Raw genomic sequence first — 24,716 nt, forward strand, 5'->3', positions numbered from 1 at the left:
TGCTTGTAAAAGTCCTGCACCATTCTAATAATACATTCTGTACTATAGTAATAATGAAATCCTAATAAGGAAAATAAAGCTTAAATTCTAACTATAATTTAGTACTTTCTTTAGTACTTTAGTACTTTTTAGGTTCTGCCTAAAATCCCTAAAAGAAAGAAAGTCTGTCTCCTCAGTGTCTGGTGACCTCATGAAAAAAGTGAGTAATTTGCTTACCTATTCTTGTCATGCTTTCTGTATTAAAAAAGAATCTTCTCCTATCTTCCGGCCAGTTCAGCCTTTCCTCCAAGTGCTCTGTTATGTTCAGGTAGGCTTCATCTAGGCCCATAGGCATAAAATTGGGATCATATTCAGCCAGTATTTCTCTAACCTTGATAAACACATAGTGAAATTTGTTCTGTAAGAGCAGATCTTGACACAAAATTAGAACATGAACAAATGTACTTTGAAACTTCAAGATGATCAATAACTATTAAAGACACTTACAGTACAAATTATTTCTTTATATTGTAAAATTGCAGTAGTGCTTCTCCAAGTAGCAAGATACTAATACTTAGAACTAAACAGATTCTGAGCATTGTATTTAACTGGAAAGGACACTAAGATCAGTGTATAAGGACTCCATGCCTACTAGGTCCACATCCACTGAATAAAACACTGGGGACCTGGAAACTCAGCAAAGCAGATAAACTGATGCAGCTTTCAGTGCTTGGTGTGTCAGATATCACATACACAAAGGTTAAAAAATCCCACCAGCAACAACAAAATTTTAAGTTTTAAATTACATTAAACTGAAGTTATAGACAATGTTTTAGAGCAGTGGTTAATGCCACAGACAAAACCTGTTGGGAAATCTCTAGTGATAAGTCCATCTTTCTAGAAGGAAACAGTAAAACAAATGGCCAAAATAAAAGCTCTACCTTCTCTCCTCTCTCTTTTTTTTTAAACCTGGAGGAAAACCTGACTGTGTCATGTTTTTTTCCTATCAGTTTGGGTCAAGTTCTTAGGCATTACAACATTTGTCCACATGCACTTCATCTTTCTGAAACTGAATAAAGATAGAATTCACTACTGAACTTTAAAAGACAAAATGAAATAAATTTATATATTTTCAACCCAAATCCTGAGAGCAAAACATAACTAAAAATCCAGACCAAATCAAATCTTTAATACTTTAATACTCTATCCTATCAAAAAACAAATGAAATACACGTCGTGAAATACATATCATGAAATCCAAGAGCCTTAACAAGTTCAAACCCATTCTGAAATATGCACATTTATATATGCCTTTTTTTTTTTACAGAAGTGAAAAAAATCAAGTAAGATCAACCTTACTTTATATATGTGAAGGGACTGAGGCTTCATAAAAATAAAGAAGGCCTGACATAATTTTATTAAAGTCTTATGTCATGCACTAGTTTGATTTAAAATGCACAAAACACATTTTTTCCTTTTTTTTTTTTTAAACAGGCTTTTAGGTATCACAGCTATTTCCCCCAGCACTAAGTAAAACTACTTCCATTAAAGCAAAATATGATTTCTTTTCTCCCTATTTCTTTTGCTCTATCAAGTAATTTCTTTAAAAAAAAATTTAATCTGCATTTATAAGTCAGTAATGTTCTTTGTTTTTCTCTCCAGTAATTCATATTCAAAAGTATGATTATGCATTGTATGAAATTATCATCTCCATGTTTCCTATATACTTGCAACTTCCTAGTAACTAGATGATGCTCCATGCTTTTGAACTTTTAAGAATAATAAAGCTCAAGTGCTACCACTAGCTCACTACGCAAAGGTTTTGAAAACTTCTGTCAGCATCACTATTAACTTCAGTAAAATTATCAGATTGGGTAAGTGCACTGCTTTTTCATCTCCTTGCCCAAAAGCACAAATATTTTGTTTGACTTATGTTTAAAGCCACATTACTGAAGAGTTTAATATTTAAATTATCACTTTTCATATTACCTAGAACTGATGTTATTGATACAGTCTAAAAACAAGTACACTCGATTTTGGTTAGAGACCACTTTCAGACTTACCTCTTTACTCACTTTGCCGTATTTTTCAAAGTTTAGTGGTACTATAGTTAGATGTGGACATAGCCTTTTAGCAATAAATCCAGGCATGGCTGCACGAACACCAAATCTCCTAGCATGGTAATTTGAGGTGGACTTAAGAGAGATTAGGTAAGTTTAGTGTTCAGTAATCAATTTTTTCTTTAAGTTAGTATTAAATAATAAAGTTCTAATCACATATCTCCATACAGAAAAGACTGACAAAGCTAAGAGTTTACATGCATTTTCACTCTCCCTCCTCCTGCCTTTCAATCTAAATTTTCATTAGTACACTTTTTACTGAAAAATCCAACTTACATGGTCAAGTCTAAGAACTGCTGCTTCCTTTATTATTTTTGGGTTTTCCACGCTTCATACAAAACATTGTCATTATATTTTTGCTATTATTCTATGGTTTACTAGGCTTAAGATTAATGTCATTGATTTCTGTACTAGTTTAACACTCAGCCTTACCAACATACTCATTGATCCCACTGCTATAGGTTTTTCCTTCAGCTCTGGATTGTCTCTCATTTCCACAGCTGCATAGAAGGCATCCATGTCAATGTGTACAATTGTACTGCTAAGGTTACGACTCCGTTCCAATTCTATCACAAGTTTGTCCACCTGAACGGAATAAACCAGTAATTGAAATACTACTAACCTGGCAGAAGTGCAACAGTATAGATGATCCTAAAAACTCAAATGCATCTTGCATATAGTTAAAGAAAAAAACCTCAACAAACCCAATCCCCACCAAACCAGCACCAACAAAAAAACCCCAACAAATCTTTGGATGAAACTTGCTCTCAGAGAGAATACTACTGCAGCAATTGGTACAAAAAACACCCCAAACCCTGTGAAAAAAACCCCACAGTTGTTGTGGTTTAGCGTCAGCTGGCAACTAAGCTGCTGCAGCCACTTACTCACTTCCTCACAGTGGAAGAGTCAGAAGAATAAAAGTGAGAAAATTCATGGGTTTAAATAAAGACAATTTATCACAGAAAGCAAAAGCTGTGCATACAAGCAAATCAAAATAGGAAATCCATTCACTGCTACCCATGACAGGCAGGTGTCCAGCCATCTTCAGGAAAAACAGCTTAATCATACATAGGAATTACCTGGGCAGACAAATGCCATAGCTGCAAAAATCCATCCTTCATTCATCTACACCCCATTTTGTAGGCTGAGCATGATGTTATATGGTCTGGAATATCCCTGTGGTCAGTTGGGAACAGCTGTCCTGGCTGTGTCCCCTCCCAGCCCTTGTGCACCCCCACCCTCCTCATTGGTGGGGTGGTGGGAGGAGCAGAAAAGGCCTTGGCTCTGTGCAAATGTTGCTCGGCAATAGTTAAGCATCTCTTTATTATCAACACTGCTTTCAGCAGAAATCCAAAACACTGCCCCATGTCAGCTGCTGTGAAGAAAATTAACTCTATCCCAGCCAAAACCAGCAGAAAACCCCACCCACCAAACAACAAAACCCCACATAATGTGACAAAAAAAAGACGTATCTGATTCAGACAGAAACTTTTTAAGACCCTTGAATATGAAGTTTTACTTAAAGCACTTAGTTTTAGAAATACAAGTTATTTGAAAAAAATGAAAACATGGTAATAAAGAATTTCCAACTTTCCTAAATAAAGCTATCACACTTCAAAAAATTGGCCTAGAAAGGTGAAGAGGAGACCAGCAGCTCACAGGACACATCCATCTATCTTGTCTTGTCAGAAATAAGGTCTCAAACACACCTGTTCACTTGCCACAAAGTAAGCTACTGTCAAAGCCTCAATAAAATTCCTCAGCTTTTTTTACAGGAATCCATACCATGTAAGGCTAGATTGCTAGGAAAACTACAAGTTAGTTAAAGAATAGCCTATACACAAAGTGTGTTTCACTCCACATGTTAAAGATGTGTGTCTACTAGTACACTGTGAGCAGTACGGCTTCATCAGCTTCATAGAGTTGTGAGGCAGAGGCTTTGATTGTGCTTAATTTACGTGTGTTTTTACCAAAAGTCACGCAGATCACATGCTTGTTCCTGAAATACTGTTGACCTATGAACGAGGTATGAGCTATGCTGTCATGAAAAAATGTAAGTGAAATATTTGACATGGGATTTTTTTAAGGCCTACTGATTTAAGATTACTATGTTGGCAGCAGCATCACACATCATTCTAGAAGAGGAAACATAGAAAAAAAAAAAAGAATGTGCTATCAAAATAAGATTACTTAACAACACTGATGACTATGGCAACCTCAATCTACACAACCAAAGGCTGGTACTGCCAGCAAAAAATTCTGATGGCATAATAGAGCAAGAAAGGGACTTAGAAAAAAGGAACCAAAGTTTCACTTTGCTTGCACACATAAGGACACACACACTCTCATGACATCAAGGCACCAGTACAGAAATGTCTCTAGACTTACTATGATGCATTTATGGCCCTGGAGACGAATGTTTACATGCAATTTGTACGGTTCTTCTCTTTTTTATTTCCCTCAACAGAGCTGCTTAATAAAAAAACATAAAAACCTTATCCAGAAGGACCATCTTCGAACTCAAAACACTTGAAGCAAGGCAAGTGAGCCTGGAATGTTCTAATTAAATTGCTGATTAATTATTTACAAAGTCTCTTCTTTGTTTTTTTCCAAGTTGCTTTGAGAGATGAAATGCTAGACTGGGGCCTTAGACTAGGCTACGCAACTCAGAAGAGCACAGTATGTTCAACCTCTGAGGCTGAGAAAACTAGTTCCTACAAATTAAAAGCACAAAGGGGTAGCTATTCAAACAAACCCAAGTGGGGTGTTTACATTATTTCCATTATATTACTAATTCACAAGGATTCATGTCACATTTCAACCCTCAAAAGCATCATTATTTTAAATTCTACTTCACAGGTAATTTTAGGTTGCTCTCAAATTTAAATTGTTTAATTATTACCGTCAATTGTTGCTCTAGCTGCTTAACTTCTGTATTTCAATTTATCATATTTATAACAAACTTCTCTTTTGCTTTTTCTCCCCATATATATTGCTAACATCATACTTACTGATCAGCCAACATGCACATCTAAAGAATGAAGCACTATTGCATTAAACTAATAAGAAATACAAAAAGATTACTCTTCAGCAAAAGCAAGTGATACAAGTAATATGCCAAAACAAAACACAAACAGACCTACTCATAGAATTCTGGGCACCTACAAAACCTCTCCTTAAAATTTCTGGAGTAACTCCTTAGATGCAAGCCAGGCTGACAAGTTCTAAAAAGCTGCTTTCAATTATTCTTTGTAAAACAGAGATACTTTTTTACATATATTTCCAAGCTAGATTAAAAAAGAAAACAAACCCAACTAAAAAATACAAATTATAATTAGAAGTTTAATTTTCCTTATAGCAACTTTTAGACAATTTGAAGAGTAACTTCTCCTTTTTTCTTATTCCATGGTAGAATATATAAATTTTCAAAGCACGACAGAAAAGTCAATAGAAACAAGACAATGGTAACTATTTAGAGAATAAACATCTGGGACACACCCAGCATGGATGAAAAAAACCAGCAAACATCAGTACAGCAGTTTCCAAATCTGGTAGCAGGTGTATATTTTTTAATATACTACTAATTACTGCAGAACCTAAAGGAGCTCCACACATTCTAATGGCAAAAAAAACAGCATCATGTTGCAGATTCTACATTTTACGTATATTACTGGTTTCACCACGTAACCAGGATTTTGTCCAAAAGTCTGGTAAGTGGAGACATTTTTGTTTGGTTTTACCTTACAGTACTTAAATCAACTGCCAGCTTAGGAAACCATACCTGAACCTCTAACCATTCTACAAACAAGAATTCATCTGCAGATGAGAACATGCAGTGTTTATAGAGGTAGATATACAGATAACTTTCTAATTCCAGAATACTTCCCACTTAAAATTTTAGGGGCACAGGTTCTCTTATCAGAAGGTCGTACTAAAAAGAAGAGTTAAAAACTCAATAAATAAGAACAATAGAGAAGATGATAATAAGAATTGCCTATATCCATAACTGAATGGAGCTGATTAAACAATACACAGCAATTATTAAGAAAACCAAACAAGACAAAGACTTGTAAAAGTGAAAGGTGGATGCCTGGGGAGATGTAGCTGGCAGGTAAGTAACAGAAAAACTGAGAGGTATTTAGAATATCAGATACGGAGAGAGAAGACTGGTTCCAAGTCCACAAATTTCAATGAGTACTATGGGACAAGGACTGCTTTGGAAAGAGGACTGATGGTAATCTGTGGATGTGGGACAAGAAAGGAAAATTCATGATATGATAAATTAAAAGAAAGGAGAGGAAAGACCAAAATGGTCAGAATTTGTGATGAGAGAATGAGGGCAACAATAATAATGAACCAGAGTTTATGTGCATACAGGGAATAGAACAAAAATCCAAGGTTTCAAGATGTTTTTATAGCAGCAAAGACCTAAAATTAGCCAGCAAAAAAGTGTGTATGCTACACGCCTCTAATGACAGTTTTCATGCAGTATGACACCTGACTTTACAGTTTATCTACTGGAAACAAAGATGACTACTATTTCAGCAAGCAGCATAAAGATTTCAAACATGGAATTTGAAACTTGGGTCCCAGTAAGACACATATGAGAGAATTTACCTCTTTAAGTTTCTTTTTTCTTCTGTAGAAACCAGTTTTCATAAGAAACATTAAAAGGCTATAAAATTATGTTGCAATATCAAGGAATCAAGTTCCAAAAAAGACAACATGAAGGTAAACAAAGCAATGCAAATTTCTTGGCTTCCACTATGTGCACTACATATACTCTCACTACATAACAATACAATAATATTATTTATAGGATTTCTGTCATTCATGTAATTCATTTTATAAGAAAGACTATTCTCTGTAAAATAAATAGTTCTCTGGTGAAGGTAGGGTGTAAATAGAGGTTTTTTTCTGTTAAAAAAAAAAGCTAAAAGCTAGCTTAGTAAATTAAAAAAAAACTTGGACAAGCAGAGTCATAACTAATCCATGTTAAAGATTCACTAAAAACAATTGTGGCATACAGACTTACAACAGACTTTTCAGAGGTTCTCAGAATGGCAAACTTTTCTGGGCACAAATTTGAAACACTGGCATCTAAAGTACAGAAGTGATTTGCAAATCTGAAATGGACAAAAAAGGCTGTACACCAAAAAAAGCTCAACCTCTAATACTCACAATGGCACTGAAAATTAATGTATGTGTTTAATCTTCATGTGCTTCAGCTCCCCATCTAAAAATCAACAAAATATCACTCTGCTGGAATATTGCAAGAATTAAGAATTCACAGCATGTGTTGTACCACATAAAAAACTCTATTAGGAAATCAGTAACTCTGCATTCAAAACTGGATTAGACTAGAGTTCAACAAATAAAGCTTGGGGCCACCCATTGAATATTGAGGACAACAGAAAATATTGAATAATATCCCCCTCAGCGAACGCTGTCTGCAATGTGCACCAAATAAAACAGGAATCCTGTTAAGGAAAACTAGCAAGCAATCATTTAATTAAAGACTGAATCACAGCACAAATGAAAGTACAAAGGAATTCAGCTCCTATAAGGAATTTTAATTCTGTTGTGCCTAGTTAATGTTTGATGTGCAACCTTTCTTTTAACATTTCATACACTATAATACTTTGGAGACTATTATCTACCATTAGCATTTGAAAAGAGAAAAAGCTTCTTCATCTGTCTAGTTCAGGACACTTGTATTTCTTGTGACTGCTTGCCATGATGATTTTTCATTAATTAGCTTAACAAAGGCATCAATTATACCCAGAATTGTTGTCAACTGTGATCTTTCTCATTCCATTGCAGGCCATGAACACAAATATATGTAAATTCTAAACCCATTAGTGATATAATACTTAATAGCAAAGCATTTAGCAAACCTTTACATAAACCACAATGACATCACTTTAAACTGATCAGACTTGGAAAAACAGGAATTAATTTGTTTCGTTTTACTCATTTAGAGAACATTTCAGAGTAATTTTGCAAACTATTCTTCCAGCAAGTTTTCACTAAGATGACACCATCAAAACTTTGTGTACTTTTCCTTGTATGTCTAACGTTAAAATGGTAGTTTAACATTGTGCCTATGACAAAATTTAATGCAATAAACCAGAACACACAAAAATGTTTATGATCCTACATTTAGTCCAGTAAGTCTTTAGAAGATTAGTACCTGCAGCTGTGCTTTCAAGAGCTGTTGTGTTGTAACTTTCTCTTTTAGCTGCATCATTTTTTCAATTCGTTGGTTAACTTGCTGATCTTTCTTAAGTTCATTTTCATAAAATCTAGAACCCTGAAAGAAAAGAATCACAAAAGCACGGTGTTTTTCTTTTTGTCTTTATCTTGTCTTTAAGCAACCACATTCGATCTTTAAATACAGAAAACACAAAACACAGAAATGGTTTCTAATGCATACCTTGGATTTTCATATAAAAATACAATAAAAAGACCACTGGCTCTTTACATCTCTCTCTTCAAATGACACACATACATTTCTCCTGCTCAAATGAGTTTAGAGAACTTCATATGTTTATTCAGTCTAACACCTGACAAGGAAAATTTAAAAAGAGTAGATAAAAGTCAAACTATTCTTTGCAACACCTCCAAGGTGTGGAGCACAGAACTCAAACAAAAATTTATTTAAGCACTTTTTCAGACTTCCAAATAGCTTAATATATATGGAAATACACAATGATATTGCATAAGTCAAATCTACTTGTAATGTTGAGTATTTTGTTCGCCATTTAATCTTGAAGTACACTGAAGAATCAGAAGCTATTTGGAAGACAATTATGAAAATCAAATGGGTATAAAAAAAGCCCTGTTGCTCTCAAATATGTAATTGCTCCTTCAAAAAAAGGCATAAATATACAAGGATGTAATGAGAAGACAATAATAATGTACAGAGTGTATAATGTGACTTTCCCTCCTGACTCATAACAAAGAAAGGAGGGTATACAATGAAAAGACAAAAATTCAAAACTAGGAAATAAAATACTTCTCTTGCAACAGCTCTTAGCTTATAAGTAAAAATAATATTTGCAATAAAAGGCTTTTGTTGAACTACCTGGTAAAATTGGCAAAAATGAACAAGTTTCAAAAGTGTCTGACTACCAAACTGTCACTGATACCAAGAATTCAGCCATAGTCTAGTCAGATTCAGGCATTTATATAAAAAGCAAAATTATCCACTTTTACAATAATTATAAAAGAGATGAATGGCAGGGCTGTAATATGTCGTGTTTCATTAGGAGAAATATCTAATTAGAACAAATTAGGGTGTGTGTTCTTTGACTATCAGATATGCCTTTCACCTTTCTTCCTCTATGCCATCAACTATGACTTGTTGAGACTCATTTAAAGAAATGAGTACCAAAATGTAGGTGTGGAAAGCAACCCAATAAAAAACCCGAGTTTTTTTATTATTAGGTTTTTTACATCTCCTGCAGTATTTCACAGCTGGAATGGCATAGATCTTGTTGCAATACAGCTAATGGGTAGTGTCTGTAGGTGTCATTTTAAAGACCACAGAAAAGCTTAAGGAAAAGAATCAAGGCTTCTTTTCAGATTTCTTGATGTGTATCTGGCATTTATAAACTCTTGCACTTTTTTGACAGAAATATATTCAATTAGTTAGATGCCTGTATGTCAGTTTTGAAAGCCTATTTTACAGATCATTCTGTTTCGTACCAGGAAATGGAAAAGTAATTGCTATAATGAAATTATTTATGTAAATATAATTATTTGGGATATGTCTGAAAAAGCACTGTTTTCAAGAAAAGAGTGAACACAGTAAGTAGAAGAAGTATCTAATCAAAAGCAGCTTGATAGTATATAAAATATCATCAATGTGAAATTACAAGCAAAAAAAAAAAAAAAGGCTTGTTAAATAAGAGCTGTTTGCAGAATGTTTTGTCCTTCCCTCTGCCCCACCCCTGCAGGTCACCATAGCACAATAGTAGTCAATACAGAATCCATGAGGAAAACATCAAAGTACATAATCTCAGGCCACAGTGACACCAAACAAAATACACGCTTGTCCAAGGAAAAGTAAGAAAACCCTGAGTTTATCTGAGTTGCTCAGATAAAGTGCTGTTCCTATATTGTTCTATATGAACTCTCCAGTAACAACTAGGATGACTAATATTTCAGGGGTTTGTAGATTTGTGAGGGCCTCTGTGGATCTTTAGTACAAAGCTGCACGCTACTGGTCACCTCTCTTGAATACTGAGAACACAGTCACAAAGGCAGTAAGCACAAAGAAATTCTACGGAAAGTACTAGAAAAACTGGATTACATCAAGTTCAAATGTTACAGGAAGGTGAACAAAAGAAGTAAATTGCTTGGCTGATTAATGATGGGGTGGACAAAAGGAATGGAAAGGGGGAGAAAGAGGAAGCTGCAGCCCTCATAATTACCTCTGGAATATGCTGTGATATTTATGTACTGCCTTGGACAAAAAGCGAGCACTTAAGCATACACTTAGTTGTACTCCTCCATGTCCTTGTGGATGAATCCAACAATACCCTACAGCATGCTAAACTACGGTTCCTCCCCTTCCTCCCCACATATGAATTTCTTCTAAGATGATGCCATCCATATACACATGTGAGGGATAAAGTTTGGGGAAGGGAGGAAGAGAGCCTTACAATACTGGACCACAGATAAAGCACCAGGAAAAAAGTAATCAAACTAACCTTAGTAGCATCCATGATGATTTTATTGATTTTCTCCTTATCCAAACCCTGCATTCCAGCTTTGTTATCATTAAGGCCCATTCTGAGTAGAACTCCATCATTGCAAGAGCTGTTGGCAGCTTTTTTCATGTCATCCATTGTACTTCTGAAAACAAGTGTTTTATGATATAATATCTGAAAAAAATAGCAATCAAATATTTATGTTCCAACTGAACAATAACAATAATTAAATTTTGGAATTTATTTGCTTTATTTATTGAATAAGCATTTTAAACTCAACGCATCCGGGGGCTTGTAACCACAAGCCCCGGGTGCCCTCGGGCAGAGGGGATGCAGCGTTGGCCTCCACAGCGTCCTCGCTGGACGGCTCAGTGGAATCGGCGTGGGATGGGTGCGGGCGCTGGCTCCTTCTCAGAGGAAACACGTCGGGCAGCCGATGATCAGGCTGGCGTTTGCCCGGAGGCAAAGAAGGCGGGAGGGGCTTCTGGTGTGGGTTCCAACAGGTTTATTTACAGGAGGGACCAGGGACCAAGGAAGCCTCGAGTAGAAGCGGGCTCGCCCCTTTATGGGGGGGTGGAGCAAGGCGGGGAAAGAGAAAACAACCAATGGAGTACAAGCAGAGGGGAGGATACAATTTTTCAGAACAAATGGGGAAAACGGGTAGGCAGGAGTCATAACAGGGAACCAATTAATAACTAAAAAAGGGAGAACTTTCTGGAACAGGGGGAGGTAATTTAGGATTGGGAGCCACCCAGGGGGAGGTAACCTAGACCTCAGTGATCTCTTCTGGTGACTGACGTTTGATGGTTTCAGCCCGAGAGCACGCTGATCCGACCCAACATATACTTATTCTGAAAATAACATATTTATTACAAATATGAAGACTTGTATTCCTGCAAAGTGTCTGACCTGCCACACTCACCATATAAAGCTACCTGTAACTCTATCAGTGTTTGGAGACAGTAAGACTCTATTTTTTTTTTATTAAATTAAAACCATTTTCTTTTAAAACCTCCCTTACAGAAATAACTGAGCACAAACCAATCTCAGATAAAGGCTAGTACCTTATATGTGAACATAATACTTATGCCTGTACATCATCCTGTCAGATGAAACATTACTGCCTTAAACACAAAATACTTCTCACTATTTCATTAAAAGAAAAAAATCGGAATATTTTTAAATGGAAGAAAACCACTGCTCATTTGGTCATCATCCCTGCTTGAGACAAGCTGTGGAATCCTTTCTAGTAATTTCTAGCTCAAATTCAGAACCTTTATTTGTGTCAGAACTCATCTTTTAAAAACAGATGGCTTCAATTAAAAGTTTTGAATAAAATCCTAATTCAGAGTAAAAATCATGCACCCTTTTTTTGCCATTAATGTGTTGAGCCATGGTATCCAACTAGTGGAACTTACCCAGCCTGTACTACTCAACTACAGCCATTGGTAATTTCTTATACATGCAGACGCTTCTGATATCTGAACTTCTGACATCTTCCCTTGTTCTTTATGAAAATAAATTGCTGAATCCTCAGTAGGCTCTAATTAGATGGTAAACTGTCTAGTTATTAAATTGGTCTCAAACAAATAAAGCAAATTTCACCTTCTGTAGCATGAAGTGGTGGTCTTATTTTTGCCAGATTCAAACAAGCAGACTCATAGAATAGTTTGAGTTGGAAAGGACCTTTTAAAGGTTACCAAGTCCAACCCCCTCCAATGAGCAGGGACATCTTCAACTAGAGATCAGGTTGTTCAGAGCCCTGTCCAACTTGACATCAGATGTTTCCAGCAATGGGGCATCTACCACTTCTCTGGGCAACCTGCCCCAGTGTTTCATCACCCTCACTGTAACAAGAAAAAAAATCTAATCTAAACCAATCCTCTTCAGTTTAAAACCACTACTCCTTGTCATATTGCAGCAGGCCCTGCTAAAAAGTCCAAGTGTGATAATGGCATAAATTATTTAACATGTATTTATTACTGAAAAAGCATACAGAAATAATTTCTTCCTACCCCAAGTCACTGACTCATAAACGACTTCAGGTTTATGTCATGCAGAATGGACATTCATTCCTCAACTTTATGCTGCTCCCTGTGACAGGAACCCTTCCTATTTGGAGAAGCCCAACCCTTTCAGACAAAACCAGCAGCTTTATTAAACAATCACAAATTACACAAGTCTAAGAGTGTGTAATTTTTCCTTTAAATGCCACTTTCCCATGCCAGAATTTAAGAAGGCCTCATTAGCAACCAAACATAAGAAGGTCGTTACGTATTTTTGCATTTAGAGATGAATTTCTCTTATTAAAGAACCACATGAGTAACTTTTACAAATTAATGATGGCAATGTCCATATTTTCCTGAAGTTCTTCTACTGAAACATACTAGCCAACTGAAGTCAAGATATTAAAGAAAGCCATGTTTAGAAAAAAAGTTCTGTCAAAAATATCCAAATTTTAATCGTATGCTATTAATTCAGACTATCATTCATGGTGTCTGCTGAAAAATGCAAGATGCAAGCATAATGCTGTGTTTATATACAGTGTGTTGTATCACAAAGAACAGAAGTTGATGTAGAGACCAGAACTCTTCTCTTTACCCTTTAGTAGCACTTGCGCTTCTGGGAATAGGAGTGGCTTCATAGCTCTTACTTGTATTTATCAAATAAAAGACTACAATGCTGAACATCTTCATAAATTTTTCAGCTACAGTAGGACAATCTCTTGCAGTTAGCATGCACATTTATCAGAAAAGGTTTGGTAGAATTCAATCAAAGGAAAAAGCACTGCACCCCAAACAACATTCCAAACTTCATCTCATGCTCATAAGCACCCCTGTATCAATTAGGTCCCAGTAATTCCATTGTTACTGGCAATCTCTAGTAAGTAAAGGGCAATATTTCCAGGAAATACTTTCATCAAAGTAGTTATCCCTCCACTATTCTCCCTGCTTCTTTTCTCACTCATTGCCTTCAAGAAACAGGAATGAACATGATTGCTTCCATTTCCTATTCTAATATTTTCAAAATGTTTTTAGCTGTTCCTTATTCCTGAAAGAGTCTTTCTCCCTAGCATGTACAAATCTTTCCCCTTCCTCACTGAAAGCACTCTTAAAGGCTCAGTTTATAGCAGAGGCTTTAAAAACTAATTTACGTTAGTCAAAAGAAAGCCTTCTCTATCTCATTGTTAGATAACCAACAATAAAAAAAATATACCATGATGATACCAGTGATGGAAGAAATAATCGTCTTTATAAAGTCTCATAAATGGTGATCACCTGACATATTTTATCTTTTGAGTTTATTGTGTGGAACAAAATGCACTGCTAGTCTCAGATAAGAAAAGGTATAAATATCAAAACAGTACCTTAGCAGAAATTAAGAAGAAAATATTTATCTGAGCACATGACATTAGTTGTCCATCAGAGCTTACAGGTGTTAGAAGGGAAAACATGAATAACAGGTGATACAACTTCCAGCTGCTTAATATGAAGAGAACCTGAACATTATCTTGGTTTCACACTTAGAGGTCTGAAAAAAAATCCATAAAATATTTAAAATATTGAAATGAATCACAACAGCTACAATAAGACAACTGATATAGTACTGTCAGATAAGAGCAGTGGTCATTTGCCACAGACAAAAATGAAAATATTTAAACATAACAGAAGCAGCAGAGTTTTAAACTGTGCAAAATGTGAACAACATGTCAATGTAGAAATCTAGCAACTGTTTCAATTATGCTAGAGAAAACATTGAACTTGTGGTGACACAATGTTATAAATTGTTTTCCTAAAAAAACTTGGAAAAAGTGGGTAAAAGTCTAGAAGCTAATAAAACAGTCTATGCAGAGTGACATACTTTTGGCATGCTGTCACCTCAAGAAGTTGTTGCGAGACTGAGCTGTTTCCTCTAATAGCAAATATGACATGTCTCTCAGTATCATACTGAGCAAGTCAGGTGTGAAACCAGAGAAATCTGTAAAGGCAGTCTACAATAATATACTACCCTATTATCCCTGTGATTGGGAAACGAGAGGAAGCAGGAAAATCACATGTAAGTGGAAGGAGATAACTTTCTAATTACTACAGAAGGACTTCTACATATAAAGACTTAGGGAGTGAATGTCAACAGTTAATGTAAAGCAAACCAACAAACAAACAAAAAATTTGAAAGGAACTACAAAATACCATTACCGTGAAGAAAGTTTTATGAATAAACTGGGATGCCTACAGGCGGAAGAAGATCACAAATAAAACTGTAATCAAGCTATTCTAGAAGCAGGCATAGAAACTCAACTGAACTAGCAAGACAGGGTTATACATTATTCGAAAGTGTCAGGAGATTGACACAGCAAAAAAATTAGAGCAACAATTTAATTTCAAGTGCCTCTACCTTCATTCATATTTAGCATTTTTTTTAACAGTTGACTGAAACAACCTAAGGGAAATTGCTTGTATTTGATCCTGTGCCACTCCTCCAAGCTGTCTTCATTAAAAATTTTCCAATTCCAGCAACAGAAACCCTGTGTGCTGTGTGAAAAGTTAAATGCCTTTATATTTCAATTTCCATGTAATAAAATAGTGCAAAATATATGAAATATTTCTAAGAATATTCAGTTCAGTGGACATAGTGTTATTATGCACATTATTAATATCTGCAAAGTACATTAACAGTTCATCTTTTGTTGACAGTGTTAACAACGTGGGAAGGAATACTAAGACTGGAAAACGACACCAGCATGGAAAAGCTTGAAAAATAATTTATTTCCATACTTGTCGGGGTTCCTTTCCCCCTGCCATGTAGCCCTGGGAGAGGGGCCCTCGGGGGGGGACACGGGGTTTCCCTGCCCCTGGTCAGCCTCATTCCCATTGGTTGTTTTGTGTTCCCCTGTGTGGGCAAGGACCCTCGGGTCCCGTGATTGCCACAGTTCCTCGGCAGAGCCCCGGCCATGTGGCTGGGGAAATAAACATCTCTGAATCTATATCCATAGATATTTCTTTTCCACGGGCCTTGTTGTCTGATACACGTGTTGCAGTATCTGCACTGTAACACATACTGAGTTATTATTTAATGCATGCAAGTTGTGTACCTGTCCTCATAAATAAAACAAATTTTGATATCTTTGTTACCACAGATGCTCATGACAATGTGAGGTGCAAAGCAGTTACTAAGATACACAACTGCCTACTTAGCCCAGAGCTCAAAAGCTAAACATAGGAATCAAAACTTACAGTACAGACATAAAGGACCATCTTCTACACCCTAATTGTCCTGAGCAAGTCTTCATGGTATATAAAAAAAATTTAAATAAGTGTTGCAAATAGCAACACAAATATTAGAGACCCTTTCCCAAATGATTTTTTTGTTATTATGTTCAGGATGGCTAAAACAAGGATCTAAATTAAATATTTTTCTTAATTTCTGTAAAACACATAAAAGCCTCCAATAACATTTCATTAAAATCTGATAGATCATTTATTGTAGCAGGAGCCCAAAATAAACTTCCTATTCTCTCTCAATTAAAATATTTCAGAGATTCCTTTATTTAAACTCTTCTATTATAACTTCAGCAAGAACAAAGCAAAATTATAACACCTAACTTGATTTGCAAATGTAGAGAATGGATAAAGCAATAGCTTCTGGAATCCTGTCATTACATAGGCTACATCAGAAGAAAACCAATATTACCCATCATTTTGATGACATGGTCAAAGTGTTAATAGCTCTGTAAAAGCACAACAAACAATTATAAAGTTAAGACTTCATCCAGTTTTGACCTCAAAGAATCACTCCTCAGGGTTTTGACAAAAATCAAGTGTAAAAATCAAGTGGTGTAATACAGATCTCCATGTCTAAAAGTTGCATGCCACTAAAGTTAGGACTATAACAAAAACACCAGAGAGAAGAAAAAGACAGAAAAAAATTTCCTGTCAAATATCCCATGTCTTTTACTTTTCTTGTGGTAACTTAAAAAACAACCGATTATCAAAATCTACTAAAGTTTGGAGCATGCGCTGCAAGCATAGGTGGAAAAATTTCTTTCTTAAAACAATTACGATAATCACATCCATGTAGAAGACAGTTGTGAATAATGTGAAACTCCTAGAACACTTCATAAGCATTCAACAGATCCTGAAAAGCCAAATATTAAATAATCCAGCTCTGTTATATCTTCAGTAAAAGGGCAATTCAGTAGTCTAAGACTCAAAACACCCAATTTCAATTACATCAAAAACTTTGCTGGGCCATCACCTCACCACAACAAACAATTGCGCCAATCAAAAACCCCATAAGCCAAAACAAATAACATTACTAAAATAAGCAAACTGGATAAGTGCATTTTCCTAGTGAGAATGCTACCAAGAAAAAAGTTACTAATAAGCATTCTTTGCAGTAACTTTCTTTTGTACTGACAGGGAATTCAGCTTAGCATTGTAAACAGGTTCCTCTACCAAACCCCTTAAACTAATGGGCAATTACTGTTCTACATCTCAAACTGGACATCTCATATTTACCTTTTTGCAAAACCTTTTGGTTTATATAAATGTAAAATATAAAATCTACACCAAAGACACTATGTAGAAAATTATACACATACTGAATAAAAGTACAGGAAATCAAGTCGTCAAAAACAGACAAACCAACTACAAAGTGCCAACACAAACAATAAATTAAAACAACCAACCAACCTAGGGAAAATTGTTTTGACAAGAGATGTGGAAAGCTGTTACACTCTGCTATAAGTGAATGGGGATACTCCATGAGAGAAATTAAATTCACTTTTACCAAAGACTATACTCCACAAGAAAGCATGAAATAATTTATCTACTTCATTACTTTTTGCCATGCATTGACCAGTACCAAAAGAACAGTGAACTGAACAGTGATACACAGAACAAAAAAGCCATGCAGACTGACTCAAGAGTAACTCTCATTCCCAACCTTTTTAATGTCTCCTTTGCACTGGAAATTATTGCAGCTGGAAGCCACCTCAAAACAAAGCTTCTGGGTACTACTGAAACAATACTATAAATAATAAAAAAGAAAGACTACATGAGACCTTCCCAATAAGGCCAGAACTCATCGAAATAAGCATTTTTAATGGACAACACTTGGGTTTTACTCCAGTTGCTAATTTAGATTGAACTTGTAGCCATGTACTACACTTCTTATTCCACTCACTGCAGAGAAGTATCTTCATCCATGCTGGGCATGCAACACATGCATTGTTAAATAACTAAAACCTATCTAACTAACCTTGGTAAAGAAAATCATGTACCCATAGTTAGGCCTTTTGAACAATATGTTTCCCACAAATGCATTGCTTTATTTCTTGAATTTCTAAGGTAATAACAAACATAAATTCAACAAAATAGGAAAATTCAACCCTGCTCAAGTATTTTCAACATTTCGGATATTTCAAAGGTCACACTGCAAACTCCAGCAGTGATTTTATTTCATACTACTTGATTTATCCATTACTTGGATAAGGACATTATGCCAACACAGCAACATTATATTAATCATAGTATATCCTGATTTGGAAGGAACCCACAAGGAACATCAAACTCCAGCACCTGGACTTGCGTAGGACAACCCTAAGAACCACACCATGTGCCTGGGAGAATACATACATATATAAAGTATGCATATTGCATAATTTCAAAAAAGAAGTGCACCTGTCTTTTGTAAGCATTCATTTGGCAAGGAAACATTCTGGCTGACTGGATCAAATTTAGCAGACTCTTTAACTCTCATTTCCTGTGAAAGCATGTTCCTCTGATAATGCTTTAAGTATCAGTTGCTCTGAAATCTTTCTCAGCAGGCAAATCATCACCAAAGACATGTTCAAGGAAGCACAGCAGACTGTCCTTACTATCTGCTCAATTCCTTTTAGCCACAGGGGGTTTGATTTTTACTAGAGGCCTGGCTTATGAATAGCCCTGAGAAGTTCTAATCCTGTAGTGATTTACAAGAAAAGAACAGGCAGAAGGAACTGCACAAGTGTTGTCAGCATTTAATACATATACATTTAACATGGTGTTAACCACATAAATTCCCAACTAGTGCATTCAAAACTGCTACTGTTTCACTATTCTCTCTCTCTCTCAAAATACAATACAAACAAGATCCTTAGAAAAAAGAATCTTCCAATAAAGATGTAGTATCTTTACAAATGTAATAAGCCAGAACACACAACAAATTAATACTGAACAGAAAACTGGCCAGAATTAATGGAAGTGAAAATTCCAAATGCTCAACCTGACACAGATGAATGAGACGACTTTTAAAGCAGCAGCTGACTCAGCATTTTACAAAAACATAGATCCCATACAAGCACCTGGAATCAGCCCTGAAAAAAACAAGGTCCTAGAATTATGTCTTCTGTATATTCACTGACTTTAAGATGTAACAACTTACAGACAAATCCATCCCTTAAAAATTAAATAATTCGCACTGAAAGTAAACAGTTAATAGAGACTGCTTCTGACAATGCTCAAAAATAAATGTCAAAATATTTATGCCATTCACCAAACTGTCTGAATAATTCTCTGCTTATGTGAAGAGTGACACAAGTAAAACAAGCAGAATACTCATTCCCTATCAATTTTCTGTAGCAAGACACAGTGCAATTCTGTTCTAAATTCTGCTTTCAGTTTCTCTGTCAAAAAATCCTCATGTCTTTAGAACATCTAAATTTATTTGAAGGGCAAAGAACTATGGTATCTTCCTCTGCCTCTATTCAGTATTATATTTCAAACTATTATTTCAACTCAAAGGTTTATCTCAAGTCTTTAAGTTTTCCTTGTACTTCTAGATTACTGAAAACAAAAGCTTTAGCAGTTTAATCCATAAAGAAAATAATGAAAGAACTGAACATTCATCAGTAAAAACTATACCAGACGTAGCAATCTGCAGATTAGTAGTTATCTGCAACCTGGCTTCTACAGACATGTTTACTGCCAACATTCCCATAACGTTTCATATATGGTTTATTTAATTTTTTTTTACTTAGAAATAAAAGCCTAATACAGTGATTCACAGAGAGCAAAACTGTTCTAGAATAAAGTGTCTGAACCATTAATATTTCTGAGCCTATGCTATTAGGAAATATGCTGTGGCAGAACAAAGCTCCTTTAAGGATCCTCTTAAGAAAAATAGTCTTAAATTTCAGAACAAACATAATGGTAAGAATGAACACACTAGAAAGTGATGTTTTAAAAGAAAGTGACTGTTTTAAAAACATAAAATCAACACCCTAAAATAGAAGGTATGGCAGTGGAAAGAACATATACAAAAAGGGAGTAGAAAAATGAAGGTATTTATAAAGTTACCCACTTGACAGTGCTTATTATGACTACCATCCCTAGAAGTAAAATTTAACATCCCTCATTTTTGAACTACAAGTAGTATATCAGCAATACAGAACACTACCTGTTCGAATGTTCTAAAAAAGGCTGATGACTATTTCCACTTAAAACAGTAATTTGTAAACTTCTTGCAATCCCTAAGACACTAGAAGGGGAACAGACTGAGTACAGGGGCACTTGCTATGAAAGAACAAATACAGCAATGAAGCACAAAATAAAGGTTCAACAGAAAAGGTATAGAAGGAGCTAGAGAGGAGCAAGGGCATCAGGATACTAGTATGATTTTCTCCATTTCCCACGCTTTGGTTTGCATCCTGGATTGGTCTTGGCACAGGCAAACCAGATTGTTTTCAAACTATACACAACTGGATGACTGCTCTTCCAGAGCACACCTGCTAAACAATTGTTATTGTAGGTGTCCTCCAAGGGATCAAACTACTGTAGTCTGAAAAACACACCTCTCAAAGTACATGTAAGAAGAACTTCAAGTCCTCAGCACTAAATCTTTCCTTTACAAATCTACACCCACTGCACCCCATGTTTGCTGATACAGATATAGCCTGATCTCATTAAGAGTGACAGTATGCTATACTTCTAAAAAACAGTCAGAACATTAGAAAGAAGGGGTAATTTACACAAGGTATTCACAATCCCAATAAAGCTTTTGGAAGAACATGAACTGGTGACACTTTGTTGAAAAACAAGATACATAAGGAGCTTGTGACAGATGTAAACAAAAATCTATTACCTAGCACAGCCAGTGCATTAAATGAAAAGTTGAAAAGGCAAACCTCTTAGCATCCAGTATTTTTTCATCTAAAGTTTGTAGTATGCTAGCCACAATCAATAATCCAAACAAATACTCTCTCTAAAAAGGATGGATATGTTTGTTGAACAACCCGAAAAAATGCCTACCCAAGGCATTTTTAGTTTTTAACACTTGATTGGTTCAATGTTCTGGAGGGGGAAAAAAAAAAGCAAGCAACTTCTGTAACTAAGTGAATAGTTTCAGATCAAAAGCATGACAGGGAATGTCTGTGTACACACCACTGCCACTGCTAAAAGGACTTGCTCAGACATGTCTCTTCAGCTCCTGAAAAGAAGTTCATTCAGAGTTTAGCTGGGAAAACACAACTGGTTTTACAGGTGATGCCACTTAACTTGAACAACATATTGCAGAGAACTATAAATTATTTGCATACATATCAACACTTACAAAGCTCACTTGAAAAATACAGTACATTGAAACCAATGCTAAGGAGAAAAAATTGCGCTTGTTTTCTTCTCAAACACATAGTGAATCAAAGAACATTGTTTTTTGGCAACGTTTTACATATTAGAAAATTGTCTAAAGTAGCACCCACAGTAGACTTCTGTAAAAGTTTTTTCCTGTGCATAACAGTGATTACACAAATATTAATATGTCTATGACAATTTTTTATTTCTATAGTTTAGGACAATGATGCTGCCTTTTGAATCATACTCAGTTCTGCATTCATTGTAGATATCTTTATATCTGAGACTCTGAGAAGGTACAAATATTATTTAACTTTTAGCTGCTATATACAGAGAATGCACGTAAGTGGCTGTGTCAATGCTCTTTCAAAAAAATAATAAACCCTCAATGGAAACTTTCGAACAGCCTAACATGGGAAAATTACACAATGATTTGTCATAAGGAGGAAGTCAGAAAAAGTAGAATTGTGCAGCATTGCTCTTGCAACATAAACAGAAGTTTATCTTCCAAAACTGAAATTTCCTCAACCACACTCTTTAACACGCTTTTCCCCCACCCAAGATATCACGAGGAAGGAGATGAGTTAGTACAAACCTTAAGTCTTTCCCAAACCACTATATTCACTGTCCACAAATCGTGAAGTGACAGGTTCAACAGGGCTTTCTTTCTTCCTTTCTACAAGTATATCTCCACCCATAAATATCGACGAAAAAACGTATTTCAGACTAAGTTTGAAGAAAGAAATCACTGTTTTGTTCCCTAAAGTACGAAAGCAGTTTAATAAATGGATGACAGGATACCGTAGTACCTCGCAGCCGAAGCCGAACGCTGACCGATCACTCTACGTGCTCTGCCCACCCCACGCCTTTTGGCACCGCCGGGGAAGCAGAACACGGACGGGTCCGGACGGCCCGCCCTTCCCTCACGTTTCACCTAGAGCCGGCAGCATCTCCCGCCCCTTCTCGCCGTCTCCACCATCTTTGATTAGGGAAAAGTTTGGCGATCGCCCCCCTTAACTGTCTCCCCGTTCCCCGAGTGCCGCCGGTTTGAGGCGAGGAAGAGAGGCTACATCTCCTCCCCCTTGAAAGCAAGCAGAGCCGGAGAGACGCTTCGCCTCGCTAAAGATAAAGCAAATACCTCTGCGCAAAAGACAAAGCAAACATCGCCCCGGGCAGCACCGTCGCCCTTGGTAGCGAAGTTCCCCTCACCTGGGGGCACTGAGGCGAGACCCGCGGACGCCGCCACGGGAGCGACAGAACAAGATGGCGGCCGTCCACCGCGGGAGTGAAACTACATCTCCCAGCACGTCCTGCGGCACGGGCGAAGAGCAATGGCTCCAGGGCTCACGGCCGTCCGGGGGAGGACTACAACTCCCGTGGGGTGTCGCGGCGGGGCGGGGTGCTGGTGGATAGTGGCATAGAACGCCCGCCTCACCTAAGATGGCGGCGGCGGCGCACTGAGCGGGTGCCCGGCAGGCGGACGCGCGCTCGCCCCTCCTCCCCTCACTGCCCGGTGTCGTGGCTCTGTCCGCAGGCGGGGTCTGCGGGGCCGCGGCGAGGGCAGCCCGGGGTTGCGAGCCTGGTTGCCGGCCGGTCGCTGGCAGGGGCGGGCGGCGCTTGGTGGCGGCACCCGCTCGGGTAGAGCCCGGCGCTCCGGTCCCTTCGGCAGGAGGAGGCTGCTGTGGGCGGGGGCCGCTCCGGCTCTTTCCCAGCTCGGCGGTGGCTGCGGCTCCGGTCTCCATGTCGGACAACCAGAGCTGGAATTCCTCCGGCTCCGAGGAGGACCCCGAGACCGAGCTCGGACTGCCTGTTGAGCTCTGCGGGGTGCTCAGCAAGGTAAGCCGCCTCTACCCCATTCCTGCGCCCTGCTGCCCGCGACCCTCTCCGCTGTCAGCCCCGACCGCCCCGGGGGCTCGGGCCGAGGGCCCCGGTGGCGGGGGGGCCGGGTGGCTCCGCGGGCGGCGCTGGCACTGCCGGGGCACCGCCACCTGACGGCGGAGCCGCTGCCAGGCAGAGCCGCGGCGGCGCCGGGCGCCCCCTCCCTCAGCCCCGCCGCCCCCCGCGCCCGGGGGGAGCCTTTCGTCGGGCAGAGCCGCGCTCCCCGCCGCCCCCCGAGCCCGCCGGCCACACGCCGCGGGGCTCCGGCAGCCACGCCAGGAGGGCGTCTCCCCGCGCCTCGGTCTCCGGCCGGAGCGGCGCCGGGCCTGGATGTCGCGGCTACCCGGGAGCTCCCGGAGGCACCAGTGGCCAGTGGTGGCTCCTCGGGAGCGGGCACGGCTTTTATTGCAAGTATCAAAACAGGGCAATGAAATACTCCTGCGGCAAGAGATAACGGGAGGAGCGGAAAAGAAAAATGGCTCTACGCCTTGTTTCCCCTTTTAAAAATAACCATAATTATTTTCTCTCTTGTCGCTGATAATAAGGTGACTTCCTAGTATGTGTGGGTTTATACTGGGAAATTTTATTTTTGAAAGTACTTTGGAGTTGAATATTGAATTAGTTCGTTTGAATACGAATATTTAATTTTTTTTATTACAGAAAGTATATTCAGAATAACGTTGAAATATCTGTAAGATTAAAGCACTGTGTTTTGAATTTTTTTCCTGCCTTACGTGAAAAGGCTAGGCACAAGCCAACGTAGGAGGCACGGGATACAGAGATCTTCAACTGCCCTAGAAGAGTAGAAAACAACCATAACTGAGCTCACACAATTGTGAAGGACTTTGTGAACTCCTTCCAGCCTGAAAATGTTTTTAACCCCAGAGATAAGAAGAATGGTTAGGAGAAAAGAAGGATCTCTGCTTTCATTTACAAGATCTTACCTAATAATGGATAGGGGAAGGAGGGGATGAGATGGATGTGAGATGGTGTTAGGGCAGCTGCAATAAGAGGTTTTTGTTTGGTGTTGTTTTGCTGTTTTGGTTGCATTTTTTTCACAGCAAAGTTTTCCTTGGGTAAGATGCTTCCATCATTAGAAAGAAAGTAATTTGTGGGATATAATTAATTTTTGTGTTAGCAAATTAAGTACAAAGTCCAGGTGCTCTTTCTCAGTGGTGTGGCAGGTGAAGCCATGGCTTCAGACATTCTAGCTGAGGTATCTGCAAACTTTTTACTTTTCTGGATGATTATGCTGAGTGTAGCAGAGACTGTCTTTCCCATGAGAACCCGGAATTTAATCTGAATCGTAAAGGATGGCAGAACCTGTTGCACTGAATATGTTTGAGGGGTAAGGTTACCTTTTGTTAGTTGATACCTCAGTAATAATTGAGGTAAACTAATTAAAATGGAAT

General features: G+C 37.8%; 2 protein-coding genes across 11 annotated transcripts in view; one reads left to right on the forward strand and one right to left on the reverse strand.

Moving 5' to 3' along the window:
* The window catches only part of POLK (DNA polymerase kappa), a 37,971-nt gene extending 15,208 nt beyond the window's left edge, over positions 1 to 22,763 (reverse strand). For 3 of the 9 annotated variants that reach the window (XR_011147888.1, XM_069002567.1, XM_069002568.1), the window contains exons 1-6: positions 14,184 to 14,289; positions 10,817 to 10,990; positions 8,293 to 8,412; positions 2,532 to 2,684; positions 2,043 to 2,174; positions 217 to 370 (exon numbers count right to left, since the gene is read on the reverse strand). Coding sequence is in view for 8 of the 9 variants with exons in the window: in XM_069002567.1 (XP_068858668.1) it covers positions 217 to 370; positions 2,043 to 2,174; positions 2,532 to 2,684; positions 8,293 to 8,412; positions 10,817 to 10,990; positions 14,184 to 14,270 (820 nt within the window). In the remaining variant the exon portion in view is untranslated. The other 6 variants (XM_069002569.1, XM_069002571.1, XM_069002574.1 and 3 more) reach the window with 6 other exon arrangements.
* Positions 22,764 to 22,837: 74 nt separating this feature from the next.
* The window catches only part of CERT1 (ceramide transporter 1), a 79,900-nt gene continuing 78,021 nt past the window's right edge, over positions 22,838 to 24,716 (forward strand). The window contains exon 1 of one of the 2 annotated variants that reach the window (XM_069002576.1): positions 22,838 to 23,262. In XM_069002576.1, coding sequence (XP_068858677.1) covers positions 23,167 to 23,262 — 96 coding nt within the window. In that variant the 5' untranslated portion in view covers positions 22,838 to 23,166. The remainder of the gene's footprint in view (positions 23,263 to 24,716) is intronic. The other variant, XM_069002578.1, reaches the window with a different exon arrangement.

Source organism: Aphelocoma coerulescens (assembly GCF_041296385.1).
Source record: "Aphelocoma coerulescens isolate FSJ_1873_10779 chromosome Z unlocalized genomic scaffold, UR_Acoe_1.0 ChrZ, whole genome shotgun sequence".
NCBI lineage: Eukaryota > Metazoa > Chordata > Aves > Passeriformes > Corvidae > Aphelocoma > Aphelocoma coerulescens.